Here is a 20,306-nt window from a genome sequence, read left to right as displayed (position 1 = left end):
AGTGATCAGTGATTGGCCATAGTTGCGCGGCACGCCGGCACCCAATGCAGTCAGTTTCTTCGTAGGCTGTCTGGCTCTCAGCCAATCCAGAGACGCTGCATTAGCAGCGCCTGCCCTGGATTGGCTAAAGAGCACGGATAGGGCTCGCCCTGGGCGAGAGACGGGGCTGCTGCATGAGGCAACCCTCGGCCCCTCGGCCCCCTCCCTCTCAGTACATAGCTGGCTGGCAGACAGTGCGGGAATGCGCATGCTCGTGTTTGTCGAGATCCAAACTCGAGCATGCGCAAATAAATAGCGAGCCGCTGTAGAAAACTGAAAGTTTCAACTTGCAACTGAACACGACTGTCACTCAACCTCTAGTGCTTGCCCCCCGGCCCACCCCCTTCATGTCCCGAGTGACTCCCGGCCGGCGGCCGCTACAATTTCCAAGCACACCGCGCGTTAAGTGGGGCTCCGCCCCTGCGCCCCAATGGACGCACCGCCACTGCACACAGGTCAAGCTTGTCTCAATCAAGCTTGCAAGCATGCATTTCCGCCATACTTGGTAGAATCCATGTCTGTATTCTGTTCTGAAAAATATTTTTGCAATGCAGGATTATGTATAAAAATTAATTGATGCTTGGGAAGTAGGTGCCCCAGTGTCAAGAGATGCATGATTAAAATTAGGCCTGGGCGGTGAACTTCGCTCCGTTTGCTGAGTTTTCTGCGCTCTGCGGAGCTCGCCGAGTGCAGAAAACTCCGCTTCATGATGTGCAGGGGAGTTTTTGCACCAGATCGCGAATGGTATGTTCACAAGCGCGAGCTGCCACTCGGGTAGAATTTCTACCAGAGCGGCAGGAACACCAGGACAAACTGCGGTTCGCACTGCACTCTGCCACTCGCGGAACTTCAATGAGTTTATTTGTAACTTTGCAGAGATGCGCGTAGCAAAACTCAGCAAACTAAGCCCAGGCCTGATTAAAATCTGCATCCCGTGAGCCAGATGGTCAAGGAGTTACATTATCATGAGCAACCTTGCAACGTCTCATCTCCCTTCTACTTCAGAGTCGCAACGATGCCCTCTTCGCAGGCCCTTCCAATTACAAGCACCACTGTTCATTAGGAGGAGCCCACAGCCAGTGCTCACGTTCTACCACCTGCAACGGAATCAGACCGACAGCACAAGACCCAGGCGAGCGTCATCACAGAAGCTGGGTGGAGGAGCCGAAGTGAGGGCACGGGCTTATGGTCAAGCTGCATGCTGCGTATTTTTGCCCAAGAACTATAGAAAGTTGCAGTAACATTCCCAGATGCGGACCTCCAACAGTCTAGTTCCCACTGCCCTATGAGCACCACGTTTACATCATAAATGAATCCTACTAATCAAACAGGAATCACCCAGACTCGTGACCCCAAATAAAACCGCTTTGCACACGTCATCAACTGGCTACTCTAGGTCAGCTAGGATAAAAGTATACCAAAACCAATAGGCCACATGACAGTGCAATAAGCACTTTATTAAATTCAATCTGATTGCAGTCTGCACTTTATTCATTGGCCTGTGTCCTGGACCTGTGAAGCCATAGGATATTGCTCCACAAACGTTACCAACTGGCTCATGAATGGGCATCGCTAGGATCAGACTGAGCCAAAAACCCATGGGCCACATGACCCTGCAATATGCACTTTATCAAATTCAATCTGACTGAAGTCTGCACTTTACTCTCTGTCCAGTGTCCCCCTATGAATTGATGGCATTGGGCACGGTCACCTAAAAAGTCCCTTGTTATTTGCAGTCCATTTTTATAAATTAGGATTTTAAGAACTGATTTTGAAGACACAAAGTATAAGTAATTTTATGATGTACGCAATCGATAGATGTATGTTTGAACTGTTCTTCATATGTTTTTGCTATATTGTTACACTTTAAAATAACTTGAAACAATAAAAACTGACCTACCCACCCAACGTGCACCAAGAGACATTGTGGATGGTCAGCTCAGACTCACCTGGGCAGTCATCCCACACCAGAAGTTGGAGAACGCGGCTCGAGACTCCATCATTGGTGCCACCACTGTCTTGTTTTCAGCGATCAGCAGACTCAGGGTGTTTGGGTTCGTCAAGAGATTATCTGCATCTACAAACTGAAGAGAAGCACAAGATATTAAAGGACGATGGGAACTGTGTGACTCAATGTAACGGACATTGTCCCAGCTACAAGATCAGGCCTAAAATTAACCATAGTCCATAGGGCAGAGGTCTTCCAACTGTGGGGCGCGCCCCCCTGGGGGGGCGTGGATGGGTTCCCAGGGGGCCGCCAATGCCTCTGCAAACACATGTAAATGAAGATGGCATGGAAGCTGCATTTCCAGACTGTCTTCATTTACTCAGTGCCCTTGAAGTCACAAAATGTTCAGCATTATTTAGCATAATTCGCCTTTGCTTGCTGCATAATGTTGTTCACCCTGCTGCATAATTTGGCCTTCTCCTGCCACACAATTCCAGTGCCCCTGTTTATAGTGCTGTGAGGCCACAGTCTGTGGCAGAAAGCACTGTAAATATGTAAGTCAGTATTTTAAAATAATATTTCACATAGTATAAGCTAGAGTGCTGCAAATTGATGCAGTGTTTGTGATAAAACACGTTTTTACAAAATATAGTTTTTAGTAATGAGTAATCAGACTATATCCAATGCAGACATTTTTATGTGTCTCAGTTATTCCAGAACTCAGCTGATAACACCCCAACATTACATCTATAACAGAATAAATATTTGCCACCATGAAGTTTTAAGCAGAGCTACTGGAATTATTCAGCACAAGAGGACCACATTATGTGGCATGGTTGAATAACTTGTGCAGCAAGAAAACATAAATTACGCGGCACAATGCAGCACATTTTGTGGTTAGCATTACTTCATTATTTTGACATTTTAACTTATGGTTATGCTGTTAGGAGCAATATTTCACCTCATTAGTACCAGTTTAACACCCAAATACAGCAATAGGCAGTTACAAGATTACCAGTCAATCTTTGCAAAAGACCTTCCACTGCTCCTTAACACAGTCACGTTTTAAGTAACTTTTATTCCATTTGAGCTGGAATCATTTTTTTTGGGCTAAATTCTGCAGATTTCGCAGCAGATGATGGATTATGTAGCAAATGCGGTAAACTCATAATTATGTGGAAAACGCTGCTGCTGCAGAAACTCAATTATAGTGACCCTGGCTTTAAGTGACTCAATCAATTAAGGCTAGTAAGAAGGCTGTTTTTTTCTCTATCTTTCTGCAGTACCCCCACACCCTTCAGGCAGAGGCACCTCAAAGTCCGCATTAACTGTTCAGGGACAGTTTTTATTGTGATAGCTATGTCCATGGGGAGGCAGGTCGAAGGCCAGCTGGGTTGCATTCAGATGCAGAGCCCTAATCCTCTCGACCCTGGGTAATGGTCCAGGAGAAAGAGGAAAGGAGCGAGATTCATAGCTGTTGTCAAATAGATGACCCAGAACAGAGAGCACTGTATGGGGGCTAATGTTTATATTTACAAATGGCCGGAGACAGCTTCTTGAGAGCAATACCCCAAAGAAGGGGACAATAATAAGTGGCCTTTTCCTTTTTATTTTTATTTTAAAGAGCCGTTCATCGGTGCAGCAGGTACTGCTGCCAGGTGTGTAAGTGGCCACTGTTGGTTATCATTAATGAAGCAAATGCAGCAGGGCTGGGGCCCAGGGGTTTGAGGGGCCCACTGCATCACCATTATGACTGTATACCTTTAAAAAAGGGGCATGGGAGATTATTTTCCTTTCTAGCATTACGACCAAGGGCACCCTCGCAGAAGAAAGGGATACAACATGGGAGCTCTTTTTTTCGAACAGGACAGACAGCCTGTTTCAAGATTGAAGTGATGGTCAGGCATGGTGGGGACGAGGTGAAAGATGCAGAGGAGATAACTGCAGTCCTGAGTAGCAGGCTATCATTAGTACAGTAGGTGTAGTTGCATTAGGGTCTAAGGGTGTGAGGGGCTCAAAAACAAACCCAATTCTGGGGAGCAGTTTTTGGGACAATACAGGTTTGTTTCATGCATGAACTATAGAAAAAGTACTCCTGAAATAATCTCATAAGCTACGCCTTCAGCGCGCAGCCATATACGTCCTGCTCTCCCAATCCTTGCTGTAAAGTTTTGGAGGGGGGCCCAACATCAAAAGATTTTCCTTAGGGGGGCTCAGAGCAAAAAAGTTTGAAGACCTCTGCCATAGGGCATAGAGAGCAGCTAAATTTCCAAAAGGGAAAGGGACTTTAAGAGAGTTAAAGAAATCTTCAGAGCTGCAAAATCTTGACATGAGGCACAAAAAACTTATCGTGTGGCTTTGTTTTAATGGAAGCGAAGTACGGGAATGTGAATCTTATTTTCAACTATTGTCATACATGCCTCTAAAAATACAAATGAAGTTTAATGATAGATTAAAGAGCAGAAAGAAGATCAAGATATCGACTGTGCATCAATCACATGTGGGGGGATACAGATTTCTGCTAACTGCTTGCCTTTTAGTTGCCATTAAACAGTCCGGGCCTACCACAGTGGTCCTCTGGTCTAGAGGTGCCTTTCAGCTCCGCTGTATCTTATCTGTTGAGGTGTCCGTGTGTGCCGGCATCATACACGTTTCACTCTCCAGATCACTCCATGATTTGTGCTGCAGCGAGGTCCACTATCGCCCCCCCAGACTGAGGGAAGATTAGAGACCACACTGCAGAATACCACACGGCAATCAGTTGTGCATGGTTTGGTATGTCACATTGTCTGAGTAGCAAAACCCCAGACCATTCAGCATGGAGAGCTTGAAGGTAAAACTGAAATCCAAAGTCGGTGGGTTGAGGACAGATGCTTTCAACTTTGGATTTGCATGTGTGGGTTAAGGGAATTGCCCCCTTTTATAATCTCTAATAGGATATTTATCTTGTAGAGAAGACATTGATTCCACATATCCCTGCATTTCACGCTCGTTATCAGCAGACGCCAAAACCCCAGCAAGATTAGATGTGCTCATTCCAGAAGTAAGAGTGCAAACAATGCTGGGATCCTGGATGGTTAACATTTCTTTCTTCGACATCAGATGCTGTACACTAGATATCTCCAGAGAGGCATTAAAGTGATCTGCCATACCATTTCTACAAGAGTTTCAGTCTAGTGTTTTTGGTGCAAAGAAACCAATACTCAATGGGGAACTCGTGGGTGTTTGGAGACTCTTTGCTATAAAATACGTGCAATTTTTTTTTTTTTAAAGTTGCTCGTCAAGATCCACTAAAACAATGTGAGAAAAATGATATAGAAGTCAATTTAACCTAAATCACCTGCACATTAGGTAGGGACAAAAATGCAGAAAGGGTTATTTATTTATATATGGGTATATAGAACTGATAACCGCGACATGTGGTCCAACACTGCCATGAGAAGGGATTCTAGTGACACCACACCAAGAGGTTTAAGGCAGAGTGGTTTGTAAATGTGTCTAGAGTCCCAACAGGACACTATAGAACCATATTACCCATTATGTACTTAACATAATATACGTTTATTTTGGAAGTAGTAACCTTGAAAAGACTGTTTTCTTCAAAGTTCACCCATGAATGGGCCAACTCAGGATTCAAACTAACACGCCTGAGGCTGTCGCAATTCCACTTAGGACAGATCATGGTCCCTCTTAATGCAAAGAGCTGCTCAGCCTCCGTTTATAATTCATGGATTTGGCAACCATCATCGATTATCTGCTTAGATGCCCTGGATGGTGCAGCCATTAAAATTTGCAGTTATTCCATTCCATTTTTAATAAAGAACCATTGAGAAGCTTCCATTGACTGGGAAATCTTATTTCTCGGCTTTGAGAAAGCACGATAAACATTTACTTATTGATTTGAGACAATCTACTTCAATGTGGGCTTGAGAAAGTCCTAAGAGGAGGAAATACGTGTTGGCTGAGGTCATCCATTAAGAAATAACAAATATATCGACAAATCATCGCTAAACAATTGTATCTTAAATCAGGAGATTGATAAACAACTGTGCCTACATTGAAGATGTGATGTGTCATTTCTCTGACACTTACTTGAAGTAAAAAGTCAGTATCACTCACCTGAATATCTGAAGCTTTGAATAATTTCAGGGGTATCATTTCTATACTATAGGATTAACATGAGTGTTGAATCTATTATGATGTTTTAATGGATATAGACATGACCTTAAACAGATATGTGAAGTTGTACATACATAACGAGCACTCCACTACTATTCTGTACGTTTACAAACTACTCAGCCTACGTTCTCATGGTTTACGGCGTCACCAGAACACCATGTAGTCAATATTGGACCATAAAACACATTTACCCGTTATATATCATATATATTATATACACATACATACATACAAAGACATGATGCACTGGAGAAAGCAGATTCTGACTGAAAAGAGTGGAACCTCTGACAAGTCTAGATGGATAGTGCGACTGTGAGCCAGGATCATGAGATCCATTAAGCCTGCATTCCACAAAGCCTCAGAGCTCAGAGGAATTCTGAATTGGAATTAGAAGATCACTGGAAGCAAACATGCCTACGCAGTAGAGTCCACAGGACAGTCTGAGTCGAACCATGGTCCCTGCAGACTACTGCCAATTATTTCATGTACATTTCATGATTAGGTTTTAACTTTAATTATGGTTTACTCCAAGGCTAAAATCATAGCCCTCAGGAATAATACAAAGTCTGTAAACATCAATTTAGCTTACGAAATCCACAAATCTGTCATGTACACAAGCTCGGCTCCTCTACTCCCGAGTAAGTTGAGCACCTACTGTGGCCCAATCGTCTTGCAACTTAACTCGCCCACTCACTAACTGCCAATTACCCAATCCACTGGCAGAATCACAATGTAGTTACCTCAGTAGATCGCAGAACACGCAGAAACAGGAAATGAGATGCATTGCTGCAGATGTAATTCATACCAGTAGAGAACCGAGACATTCTGAACTCCAATAATCCAACTTGATCTTGCACATTTATCTGAAAAGTGGGTGTTTGGCTGCGATTCTCCAACAATTCGACAATGCAAGCATCGGTTTAAAAAAAAAAAAAAAGTGGCGAATGATTCACCAGTGTTCCTATTTTTGGTTCTGCAACCATCATAATTGTATTGTAATTGCATTTGTATAGAGTTGACTACCCCGGACCAGGCGTAAAAGCGCTTTTCGGCGAGTAGCACGCTACCCCGGGATCCATAGAGGATTAGTGTTGAATTAGTATAGTGAAACTTGCAAGTACATTTTAAGTGGTGGATATGTTAGTCAGTTATTTGGATTTGGAACGATAGCAGAAGGATAAAAGAGGAAAAAAGGTTTTTGTTTATATAGTGCTTCTTACCCCTGATGGGGTGTTGAAGCGCTTTTTTTTGACGAGTAGCATGCTACTCCGGAAACCAATAAAGGATTAGTAGTAAATTAGAATGGTGAAATATGAAAGTAATTTGAGTTGTGGAGATTAGTCAGTTATTTGGAGTGAGAAGGTTAGCGGAGGGATAGAAGGGAAAGAAAGCTTTGCATTCATATAGCGCCTGTTACCACTGACTGGGTGTTGAAGAGCTTTTCTGGCGAGTAGCCGGCTACTCCGGAACCCATAAAGGATTAGTGTTGAAAATGTGTATAGTGAAATATGAATTAATTTAAGTGGTGGATATGTTAGTCAGTTATTTGGATTGAGAAGGGTTGGGGAGGGGTAAAAACGGGAGAAAGGTTTGCATTTATATAGCGCTTGTAACCCTGATAAGGTGTTAACGCTTTGTTGGGGAGTAGCACGCTACTCTTGAACCCATAAATGATTAGTGGTGAATTAGTATAGTGGAATATGGAATTAGAGAAGTGAACATGTTAGTCTGTTATTTTTATTGAAAAGGATAGTAGAGGGATAGAAGAGTGAAGGATTTCTTTTTTTTTAGGTCATAGCAGTAGGAGGAGGCTTTTGGATGAGTAAAAAGGGTTTTTGGAGGGGAAGAGTCAGAGGGAAGAGTTTAGAAAGGTTTGTTTTGGGGGATCAGTATAGTAAAAAGAAGTGTCAGATGATGCAAGGAGGGGTAGAGTAGGAGAGAGTCAAGAAAGGGTTATTTTGGGGGAACAGAAGTGGTATGGGGTTTGGGATAAATGAGAGAGTGGGTGTAGAGGATGTAATGATAGATGTAGAGGGTGAGCGATAGGGTAGTGCATTTGAAAGAGTAGTAGAAAGAAGTTTGAGATGAGTCAAAGTTGGGCTAGAAGATATATTGAGTGAAGTATAGGCTGAGAAATAGGGTAGTGCATTGCAAATGATAAATTAGAAGAAAGTGATAAATATATAGATCCATAAGTACATTGAAAGTATATAGATGCATAAAGGAGGTAAGTAGATGCAGTTTAAAGATATTGATAGAGGTACAGGATGAGAAATAGGGTAGTGCATTGGATATGCTTTTTCAGGAGAAAAGTAACAGACACAGATCCAAGTAGATGGAGGTACATAGATGCACAATGTAGATCAAAGATAATTTTTTTTGTTTTTTATTGTTTTTATAACAATTATTCTACATGTTTATACAAAGCAATACACAAAGACAGGTACATATATATAGTGAAATTAATGCTTATATACAGAGGGACACATACATAGGGTGGGTATTCATGAATGGGAAAATGGGCAACATTTCTGGACCAGGTCCCGACCAGTCTTGAACAGGCTCAAACAGGCACTCACCCTTGTCCTCTCCACCCTAAACAGGCTCAAACAGGCACTCACCCTTGTCCTCTCCGCCCGGACTGAGACACCCCAAGCCTTGGCCATTTATAGCCCTAGTAGTCAGGCGACCCCTTCAGCCAATGCGAACCCTAGCCCTAACACTATCCAATCACAACACTAGCCCTAAAATCTAGAACCAATAGGAGACCAGGACCTTACAGCCAATCTTAGCCCTAGTTCAAGCACCCAATCAGTTTCGAAAACCCTGATCTCCATGTCCAATAGAGGCGCTAGCCCTACCAGTAGTCACAACCCTAGTCCAAGCAACCAATGGCACAGGAAGCCCTAGTCCCTACTTCCAATAGAAAGCCTAGCCCTAGTCCCAACCCTACATTGATTGAATCACAGACCCAGAAACCAATCAGAACCCTCAAATAGCCAACCAATGAGGACACTAACCCTAATCCAATAAAAACATCAGATACAAAAACCAATCTGTGTACACATGTACCAAACAATTTCAGACTATATAAGGTCTCAGCTACCTCAGACAAGGTTTACTGGCCAGGGAGTTGGAAACTGCTCCTCTATTGAAAAATCTCCTAGGAGACAGACAGGCTCAATCCACACTTTGGTAAGGCCCTAACAAACTTGCCCTTTAACAATACTATTTGTATAAAGCTTTACTCCCCCTCCTGGCCAAAAAACGAAGTGCACAGTCCCTATTAAACACAGTTTAAACAGTTTACAGCAGATTACTGCTGTCTCAGGGGGGGAGGGCTGGTTTCACTGACTTGTTACCACAAAATGGTCGCTGGGGGTGCACTGCTCAACATACAGGTCTTAGCAAAGAGCAAATGAGACATTTGGAGGGAAAAATTGATAGTCACGGGGAATGAGAGGGAAAAACTACAGAGTTTGGACTGCAAATCCCACAATTCAACAGGTTAAATGGAAGCAGTCACAGGCAGGAAAAAACACAAGTTTAAACTCAAAAACATGGGATAAATTATGCAATCACTGGCAGGTTAAAACTACAATTTGAAACTGTAATAACCACAGGCAAAGACAGGTAAAGAAATTTAAAAATAAAAAAATAAGATGATGCAATCACAGGTAGGGAAAATCTTTTTAAAAAACTTTTTTAGGAAAGAGACAGCACTAGTCTGCCTCCTTACCACTTCCTGGACTCTGCTCACTGCAATATGGGCACAGGTAGGCCGTTCCTGTCTGTTTTAAGGCATCGACCCTTTCAGCTTCGAACTCCTGGGTGCATTTGCTTCACTTTTTCCAATTTCAAAGACTTGCACTCTATGCTTGCTTTAAGCTTTCTACCTTCCCCTTACACTTTTACAGACCAGTACTGTGTGATCTTATTTTGAGGCTTGAAATCCCAGGCCTAAGTAACCCTGAAAACTACAGGACTGCCATACTGCAACTAAGCCACCTGCAGCAATGTCTGGCTGATCAGCTACAATCACACCTACACGTTCTCTCATTACCTTGGCTTTTCTCTGTTTTCCCAACTATATTCAGACTCCATTTTTAATGTCTGCATTTCTGATTATCAACAGATGAAGGAAGAAAAACCTGCCCTGGTTACCTCCTCAGTCTGTTGTAAGCCATACAGTGACTCCCTACTTAATGACCTAAGTCTATATAGCAAATACACCTTTAATCTATTGAAGCATATCCTCGCTCAAACACTGCTACATACTTTGTTGGAACTTTCGTCCCCCCTCAACCCAACCCCCACCCTCCAAAAAAACCCCAGTAAGTCTATCACAGAAGTCAAAGCACCACCGATTGTCACAGACAAAACCCCCTCCACCCACCACCACATGAAGGCCGGATCAGTTCTCCACACCCCCTATAACAAGAACTAGGGTGAACTACATACAAATAAAGCTTCTTTAAGTACTAATGCCCCCTCCCAGTGGCACTGAAGCCCCCAAGAAGGGGCACAGAGGATACACATAGTGCAGGCAAAACAAGAAGACAGTAACCTGCATAAGAATACTCCACTCTATTCAACTGGTCTTGACTCCTGTATATTAACCAGCAAATTCCAGAACAACAGGGCTACCGCAATTGTGACTTCACTACGGTTTCTTCATAAGTATGTGTTTGCTGCACTTGCTACCGAGTCAAGTATCTGCCATTAATTAGGATTTAAAAAAAGAGAAACTGTCTCAGAAAGGAGCAAGAAACAAAGAACACTGCATGAAAAAACTAAACGTAGCTCCTAAAATTACACCAGCTTCTTATGTTTGGGATCTAAAAAGGTGGATATTTTATATAGATTTTCTTAATATTCGACAATGGATAGCTCAAATGAAGTGGTTAAGTCTACAGCAGAAAACAAAGCTTAGTTTTAAAATTATTTCAAATATTACAAAAACAAGGGTGCTGTTAAACTCAGGTTAATATCACAGGTTTCAAAGTAGCAGTTAGGTCTGTCTCTAGGCCACTCACATTAAATTGTCTCAAACGTTATACTTCGCTCTTCAGACCTGCTGCCCTAAAACTTTAAGTGCGGTCTCTTTTTACACATTCTTACTTCTGGGTAGAAAGTGTTTCTTTCAGTGCCCCATGTGTGAGTCACCATGCACCTTCTGACAGATTCCAAGGCACTGGTTGGTCGTACAGAACATTATATGCCCATCTTTTATTAGTAGGAAGGGCCACAGTAGGTTTGCGTTCTACTCACTGCAACACTGAACTGGTTTTACACATTATTGTTAAAAATCAAGTCTCAGGGGTAGAGAGTTTGAGGTCCATAAAATGGCATGTTTGCGCCTCTGTGCAAGCCTAACCTACTGACTCTTGGTACTTACGTTTTTGAATAGGGACTGCAGTATGTCCATTTACCCTTAAGAAACCTATTTATTTAGTACAGAGTTTGATACCTTTGGAATTAAAAGTGTTTAAATATCAACAGTTGGATAACAGTCAGACACTGCCATAATAATTTACCTTTAATCTCATTTCATGCAAAACAGGCCTTTTTAGTTACATACATTTGACTTTCAGGGGCAGATCATTGAGTCAACCCCAAGCACATTTGGGCCCTCCTCTGCCTTATAAATTCCGTGCTCCAGCTTTTCAACAGCTAACCAACTGCGAGCAAAGCTGGCATTCATCTAAAGCCGAAACTTGACATGTTTGTGTTTAATCATAACTTAAGCCTCAGAAGTGCAGTTCCCAGGGCTGGGGAGACTTGGAATTACACTGAAAGACAGCTGCTCAGGAAGCATTCAGCATGACAGATCAGCTGAGACATTTCAAAACTGCACTTGTCGGGCAGAACGAGCCCGCCAGACTGTAAGGAGTGGGCGTGCATCTAATGCAATAAACTAACACAGGACCCAAAATGAACCATTGCACCAGCCACCACTCCACCCAAAGCTGCCACTGCATGAGCTCCTGTGAAGGTTTCACAGATTCGGCAAGACGACTCAACAACCAAAGCGGGCAGCCTGGCGCAGCCTTTGCTGGCGCCGGGGGCCTGGATTAGCAGACAGGAACAAACTTTTAAGGAAACACGCCGTGCTTTGTAGAGCTACAGCTAGACTTCTTGTACAAGACAAGTTTATTAATCTGGAAATGCAGACCGGGAAACATCCTAAGTGCCGGATACACTGGCCAGAACACAAGTGAAATAACTTTATTGGAGCCAATCAGTAGTTTTAGATTGATATCAAGTTGCCAAATCAGATTTTACGGATCAATCACATGCACTTCAGGCGCAAACTGTGCAGTTTGTACTGGTAGCTAGAGTGCCGCAGGCCAATACCACGGGGAAGAGAGGGTTACCCCCAACAGCACCTTTTACCCAAGAAAGAATGACCCTACAGTACTGATCTACAAAGCTTAAGAAGCAGTTACTTATAAATGCTGTTCCCAAATAATGTTCTGGATTGAAACTGTACTCCTGAGCGCATTGTGCTAGCCTACTCCACCCATCAGGAGTGCCCTGTAAAAACAGAGTATGATTTTCCCACAGCAGATCGTGGCTTTAGACTGGAGTTACGCATTCTCGTCCTGGTACAGCAAATCTAAAATACTTGACGGGATGCTTGGTTTAGAAGGCTCACGATCGTTTGTAGAGGTCCTACATGACTGCAAGTGGTTAGCGCCCCAGCAGCTGAAGCACAGAAGAGGCTGCTGTTTGCACAACCCTGCCCTGCGGCGAGTGTTCAGACTCATTCGATGAGATCAAATGTGGCCCTCAGGCTGTACCCAAGAGGTTCCAAGCACTAGAGGCACTACTTTTCAGCAGCCCCAGTGCATTACTTTCCTCGAAACATCTTTCTGGTCTTTGCAGCCACCCCTACTGCTATATCTATGGAGGCGGCAGGCACATCGGTGCCACTCCTGGTAACCCCGAGTCTCTCCAGCACCACAGGATCACAATCGAAATTCACAGAGCAGGGTCCAACCAGCTCTGAGTGCAAGGGCAATGCGGATGGGCACAGCGCCCATTCCGGGAGGCCCGACATCACAAAGAGACAATGGACAGCTGCACAGCTATTGTTAGCGTACCACAGGGGTGCAAGTCCTGGCGGCATGCCATTTATGAAGGACATCAGTGAAGCACATCTTTAACGATGCGCTAAGTTGACTGGTGTCCTTGCAATTGTGCAGCCGATAGCAGAACTTGGCTCCAGGGCAGTGTTACAGTAAGTTCACAATGTCACAAACCTGAACATTAAGTAACTTCATAGATCTACCTTCCAGGGTTAATCATGTAAACCACAAGTCAGTCTGGGAATTCCTCTTCATGTTCCAGCATCAGCGCCTCTGAGAAGACACTCCTCATATATTCAGATATAGGCAGATGTAAATCTGAATTACAAATACATTTGGCAGACAGACAGCAATACAGGAAAGTGTTTAGTATTTCCAGGTCTGGAGTTTGTGGGCTTCAAGGCTATCCTATTATCTGCAGAAAAGCAGAGTGGACGTGCAGTTAGAGAATCTGCTCATTGAAACGTCTACACAACAAAACTGGTTTGGTTTTCGTGATGGCTCAGAAAACGAGGATATTGTTCGGGACAGTACCAGGAAGGACATCTTGGATTCGCTGTCCAATGACTGGCCTGCAACTCCTTCCGGCGAAGGGTCTCTACAGGATATGGCCCACAGCCAGAAAGATTACATTGCCCCAATCAAAATCTTGACGGTGGTGGAACCAACTCCAGGATCCTACCCTGCTGTTTACTACAAACCATTCCCAGATGCCTTCCTCAAATAAAACAGTTTACTTGCATTTTAACATTACTCAATTTTAAGAGAATAAGGTCGTCATGAACAAAAAAAAACAAAAAAAACTTATTTATGACTTCAGAGACATTAGTTTTTGCTTCATTATGGACACCTAAACTGTACAGTCTTACCTAGGTCAGCAGAAATGCACACAAAAAATACACAGCTTACCATAAAGCAGAGCTTAGATCAGGAGCATGTCTTGGCCCTGTCTGAGAATCATCAAGACAGCCCGCGAAAACATTAAAAGCTCAAACGGGAACGAGTGCCTCACTCGCTCCTGGCACTATAAGCGAACTCTGGTCGGGCAGGGGACCAATCATTACAGGGCTGGATTACAATCCAAACTGCACCCTTTGAAGGAGTTGTGTAAACTTGCAAACGTACAAGCCCAGCTAGCAAAACCAAAACATGAGCACAGCCCGGGAAAAGAAAAAAAAAAGTATCAGATTATTCAATTTAAACCAGGACAAAAGGAGCTTCATGTAACCCTCATCTGAGAGAGCAGCATAGCAGAAGCATGTTTATCCAAAGATTAGACCAATGATTTGTGGATTAACCTCTTCAGCGCTGCGCGGATTCCCGCGCAGTGCTGAAAGATCTGAGCGCGGGCGGGGCCATGACGGAACGGTTCCGTCATAAGCACAGCCCAACCGGCGTGCATGACGGAACCGTTCCGGCATCGAAGAGGTTAAGCTGAAACAAAGTAACAGCAAAAAAATACCACCATAATTTCCCACACTTATGAGATGGACCAGTGCAAAACGATTACACTTTACACGCTCGCCTCTCACCCCATATCAATTTCTATTCGCTAAGAAGATATTCCTAGCGCAATACAAAAGTCAACAGACCTTTGAGACCCAAGTCATGGCAGCCACCTGGCTACTCCTCTGCAGGTGGTAGATATAAGAACTCATAACCATCAAAAACATTGCAGGACCTACACAGTGGGGAATGTGTCGGATTCAAGATGTGCCAAACCTCATCCCCAATCCACCCACTTTATCAGGGTGCCCACCAGGCACTACCTACTGGCTGCAATTAGGGAAAGAACCTACAAATCGAAGCCCGGACTGATCACTGTAATCAGAACAGCCGTACTTTGTAAAAATGGCCGCCATATTGAATTCGGCATTGGTCTGGCGACTCTTCCAGTGCATTTGATTTAGAACTGTAAACTACTGGAGCAGATGTCTGTTCACTGAAGCACAATAAGACACATTAAACATGTGTTCTCCAACATAGATATTTATTTGAAAGCATGGTTCACAAAATTATTAGTGCCTTTACAAAAAGGATTCCAAAATATGCTTGACTGAACGGAAAAGAATACACATCAGTGAAAGCATGACCCATGAGATTTCATGAAACATTTTCTTTATGCGTTCTTATAAAGAGCTGTGCAAGAGGGTATCAATGTGCTGTACATAAAACAGGGTGAGATTTGTATACTTCAGTCTTAAATAGAATGAGATAACAGTCCGTCCATTGAGGAAAATCTGGGGTTGGGGTAGTGAGGGGTTGGATGGGGGTAATGCTCTTCTGGCAGGGACAACTGAGACTCACAGGACTCCATGGAAAAGGTCAAACACGAAGGTTCACCCAAAAGGATTTGCGAAAATGGACAGGATCGTGCCAGCTCTCAAAATAAAGCACTAGCTCAATGTTCCTGCCAAACTCGCTTTGAATAACTGATGCATCATCTACAAAACAATGGGCTCTGGCAACCCATGCTACCCAATGAGCATGAAGAAGATCTCGACGGTGTGGTCACTTAAGATGCACAGCGTTATATTTTCATAGCAAGACTGCTAGAATTCAAGAGGTGTAAGGAGAAAAAAGGAATGCCATCCCAGTTCATACTTGCTAAACCCCAGCCCATCTCTACTTCAGAAAACTAACATCTTGTTATATGACAAACTTAAAAAAAATCCTACAAATCCCATGAAGTCCCCCCCCCCCCCCTTCATTACTCACCCTGCCCTTGCACCTACTCTAGGTTTGCCTTACACCCACATATGCTCAGCATTCCCAAGGCTAAAGGGTCAGCACTACTCCCAGATTAAATTGCATTGCACCAGTCTAATTGAGTTACTACTCTTAGACTAAATTCCACTATTACCCCACATCACATAATTACACACTGGACGTGCTAAATAATACATTTAAAAAAAAACATACGCACATGAACAACGTTAAAAACAGCACGTGAATGAGTAGTGTTTACAGCGTTTTTTTCCCCCACACTTTATTTTTTAAGCACAAAATGCATCCTCGGGTCCAAAGAGAATGCAAGGATGTATTCTGCACGAATACAGCGCCAATAACCGGTTTTGTCTTTAACCTACTTAGGTGGAATTTTGGGGAAATTTTGCATAATTACACAAAAGCAAACTCCGCACACCCTTAGTCAGCACTTCCAGTACCACTCTGCACCTACCTGACCCAGACTATTTCTCACCCAGAGGACGTCTCCTTCCTGACAAATATGCATTACAAGCACCTCGTGGCCAGCATTCCTTTGCTTTACAGCCAGCTTTTTGTTTATAAATCACGTTCATACAATATCCCCAGAAGCACTGGGAGCTCCCACACATGGGCTCACTGCAGGAGGCATGTTAACACACATGGGGGGGGGGCGGGGGGTGAGGCGGTTTTCTTCCCTGTGGTTTTATTTACAATTCTGCTGAACAAGTTACTTACATGCAGTAATGCTCTTTCTGGTGGATACTCTATCTAACCACAGATTGCTGACTCTGAATACCCCAAGGCTCCAGACTAGATTCTGAGATTTTTTTCTAGCAATTCCCTCGTGCATAGGTAGGTGGAGTCGTGCAGCTCTGCATCAGGTCAGTCTTGCCTGGGCCACAATATAACCGCTACCTCCACGAGTCAAAGTCAGTTTCTTTCCGACACCTGTGCATCGGGCATTGAGCTTTCAGTAATGAAATTTAATGAGATTTTGCCAGTGAGCAGATCTCTACTTGGGAGTCATTTTTTGCATGGATCAAAGGAGTTTATTTCACAGAACTGGGAGGGCACTGGGTCGGTGTGGAATCTAGGGTGAGACAGAGTATCCACCAGAAAGAGTGTTACCAAAGGTAAGTAATTTTTCTTTTGATGGATACTTCTTCCCCATGTGAACAGATACCAAAACAAAACCTTCCCAGCTGGTGGGACTGTGGAATGGCTCAGACAAGAAAATCCTGCAGGACTAAAGAAAAAGTGTCCCTTCCGCCGGACCTGCCATCCAGGCAATAGTGGTTTGTAAGCATGTAAACTGATGCACATGTGTCCGTCTGGCAAAGATCCAAGACTGGAACTCCATCCACAGTGTAGTGGTAGCAACCTTAGGTCTGGTAGAATGTGCCTGTAAGCTGTCCAGAGGCTCTTTCTTGGCCAGTCCATAGCAGTTGTTAATGCGGAGGGCAATTCACCTAGAGACGGTTCATTTCTGCACTGCTTTTCCTTTCTTTTCCCAAGAGAACCGAACTCCATAAAGAGAGAATTGTCTAGTCGATGGTGCTTTATACGATAAATGTAAAAACTCCGAGCTCTCTTGGGGACCAATTGGTGAAGTATCTCTTCCTCCTTGGTTGGATTTGGGTGGGGGTTTAAAGAACGCTGGCAGGGAGTAAGACTGCCCAATGTGGAAAGATGTAAACACTTTCTGCAAGCACTGGCTTGTTTGACAAGTAAGTGTGTACAGTTGCTGGACAAAGTGCCTGCAGCTGACTCAAGATGAACTGAGGCGATCGCAATAAGGAACATGGTTTTGAATGAGAGCAACCTCTGAGGAAAACCGTGCACTGGCTCAAATGGGACGCACATCAGGAATGTGAGAGCCAGATTGTGGTCTCACTGGGGCATCACAAAGTTTTTTTGACAGAAAAATATGGGTAGCCCATTAAAAAAATTGCATCACAACAGGTGAATTAAATAGAGATGGCTGATCAGGCAACTGCAGAAAAGCATATAAGGCATACAAATAACCTTAAACGGTTCGCCACAGCACGACATTGCTGGGGTAGTGATAAACAAAAAAAGTAGCACTTCAGACAACTGTGCTTGTAAGGTTTGGATATGCCGGTAGGAACCCAAAGCAACACCCTACTCCCAGCATCCCTCATAAATGGTTTTAGTGGAGGGACGCTTGGCTGCCACAATGACATCCACTACTTCGGGAAGGATATCAAAGGCCATCAATTGTCGCTGCTCAGTTTCCAAGCATGGAGGTGTAAGGTCACGGGGTCGAGTGCAGGATCCTGCTGTGCTGCTACAACAGGAGGTCTTCCCATACGGACAACCAGATTGAAGGACAAATCTCATGGCAAGAAGTCCCAGATACCACACTCCTCTGGTCTACTCTGAAGCCCCTAGGATGACTTTTGTTAGGTAATTCCTGATCTTCGTCAGGTCTGTGGGCAGGAGAGGTAGCAGCAGGAAGGCTTACAGTGGTCCAGAGCTGCTATCCAGTCGAAACGTGTCTCAGTGAGATATACTAAGGGAACTCTAAAGCTCAAAAGTTGGAAGACTGCACATTCTCTGCTGTGGTGAAGAGATCGAGGCAGGAGTCTCCACATTGCTAGAATATGCCCTCTGCCACTTCTGAGTGCAGCTGCGATTACTGATCTGATAGGCAAAGCCAGCTTGGTGTCTAAAGATCCTGCTAGGAGCTGTACAACCAAGGAGATGCAATGACGATCCAGCCAGCTCCAGAGGTGCAGAACCTCCTGGCACAGAGCCCACAATCCCACTTCGTCCTGTTTTTTGCAGCACCTCATAGTCGTGGTGGTGTTGTTGGCCGTGAGGACATGCACCAGTTCCCCATTTACAGAATGGAGGGAAGCCGACAATGCCAAGTGAATCACCTGCAGCTCAACAGGTTGATGAGGATAAAGGGTTTCAGAAAGACACCATAGCCTCTGATCACCACCTCTTCCATGTTATACCCTCAGCCCAGCAACCATGCATCAGTCACAACTGTTAGTGCTAGGTTAGGCAGGGAGAGGGGTCTGCCACCGATCCAATTGCTGTCTGGGAGCCACCATTGCAGATCCGTTGCTGTCACCTCCGACACCCTAACAGAATCTGAAAGGTTCCCTTAGTGCAGAGCCCACTGAGACTTCAGATCCCACTGCAATCACCTGCTCTATGGCTCCCTTCTCCAAGGGAGTCTGAACATCCCTCAGGAGAATGAACAAGTGGCCACTGGAAGGCAGTGCTTGTGGCATGCTTGGAAGAGTGAAAAGGTGAGGTAGGGAGTTGGATGGTTTAGGGGACTCATCTATCCAATGTAATGCACTGCCACCCGTAGAGGTAAAAGCTTATACGGCCTCAACCAGGTGAGAGAGCACTGCTGAGAGTATATTAAAGTGGTTCTGCAGCAACAACGGAGGACTGGGAGGGCAGGAGATTTGAATATTTGTTACCATAGAGAGCCTGGATGCTGATGTCTAGATCCCAATCTCTGCCTTGAAAGGCCTAGTAGGTAAGTTGTTGCTGAAGGAGGGTTCGTCATTGCCTCTGTTGAAATCCCCTTCTAATGCCTCAAAAGGGGTGAAGGTAAGGCAGGCAGATGAAAACATATGTTTACCAAAATCTTCCATTCGTTTCAACTCCCTGTCTGGCAGGATGGTCAGAAATGCATTGGGATTTAGACTGCTGGTAGAGGCTTGAACTACCAAGGCCACAGGTGTTGAATGTTACAGCAGGAAAGATGGGTCCTCTCGCGCTGGCTATTTGCCGATTAACTTGAGGACTAGATCCTGGCTTCACCCAGTAGAATGTTTGTCAGGGAAGAGGTTAGCAGAGGGGTCAGTCTGCTTTTAGGTTAATTTACTTCCTGACATGAAGGAGAATGCTTGCAATAAACACATTAAAGGAACTATACACTATATACAATACCATTGAATGACTGTGCCCTCTGCTTTATTTAATGTTATTTTTCCTAGATGGTCTTTGGATTTATCTGAGCACAGTAGAGTCAAGCGAGGAGCTGAGACACCAGTGACCAACCACAGACCATGTGAGGGTCCATCACTGACATCTGTTTGTGGCAGTCCTTGCAGGGTTTAAACTCTGTCATTTTTGTGGAAGACATGTTCCTTGCTCCGGACCCGAACAGAAAGAAAGGAACCGACATTGTTGCGCGGAGGTGGAGGTTATATTGTTGTCCTGATGGAGCTTTCTGGTGAGACAGACCAGACATGGAGGTGCACGACACCACTTACAGGAGCTAGATTAAACTGCTGACAAAAAATAATCTCCGTACCCAGTCTGGCACTGGGGGGCAGGGGAATTCACAA

General features: G+C 44.2%; 1 protein-coding gene across 1 annotated transcript in view; it reads right to left on the bottom strand.

Annotated features, from left to right (window-relative positions):
- Positions 1 to 20,306, bottom strand: part of COLGALT1 (collagen beta(1-O)galactosyltransferase 1) — an 88,879-nt gene that overhangs the window by 22,985 nt on the left and 45,588 nt on the right. Inside the window, exon 4 of the mRNA XM_085654276.1 lies at positions 1,989 to 2,123. Coding sequence (XP_085510402.1) covers positions 1,989 to 2,123 — 135 coding nt within the window. The remainder of the gene's footprint in view (positions 1 to 1,988; positions 2,124 to 20,306) is intronic.

The sequence above is a fragment of the Triturus cristatus genome, chromosome 4_1, assembly GCF_964204655.1.
Source record: "Triturus cristatus chromosome 4_1, aTriCri1.1, whole genome shotgun sequence".
NCBI classification, from domain to species: Eukaryota; Metazoa; Chordata; class Amphibia; order Caudata; family Salamandridae; genus Triturus; species Triturus cristatus.
This window is presented reverse-complemented; position numbering and strand designations above follow the sequence as displayed.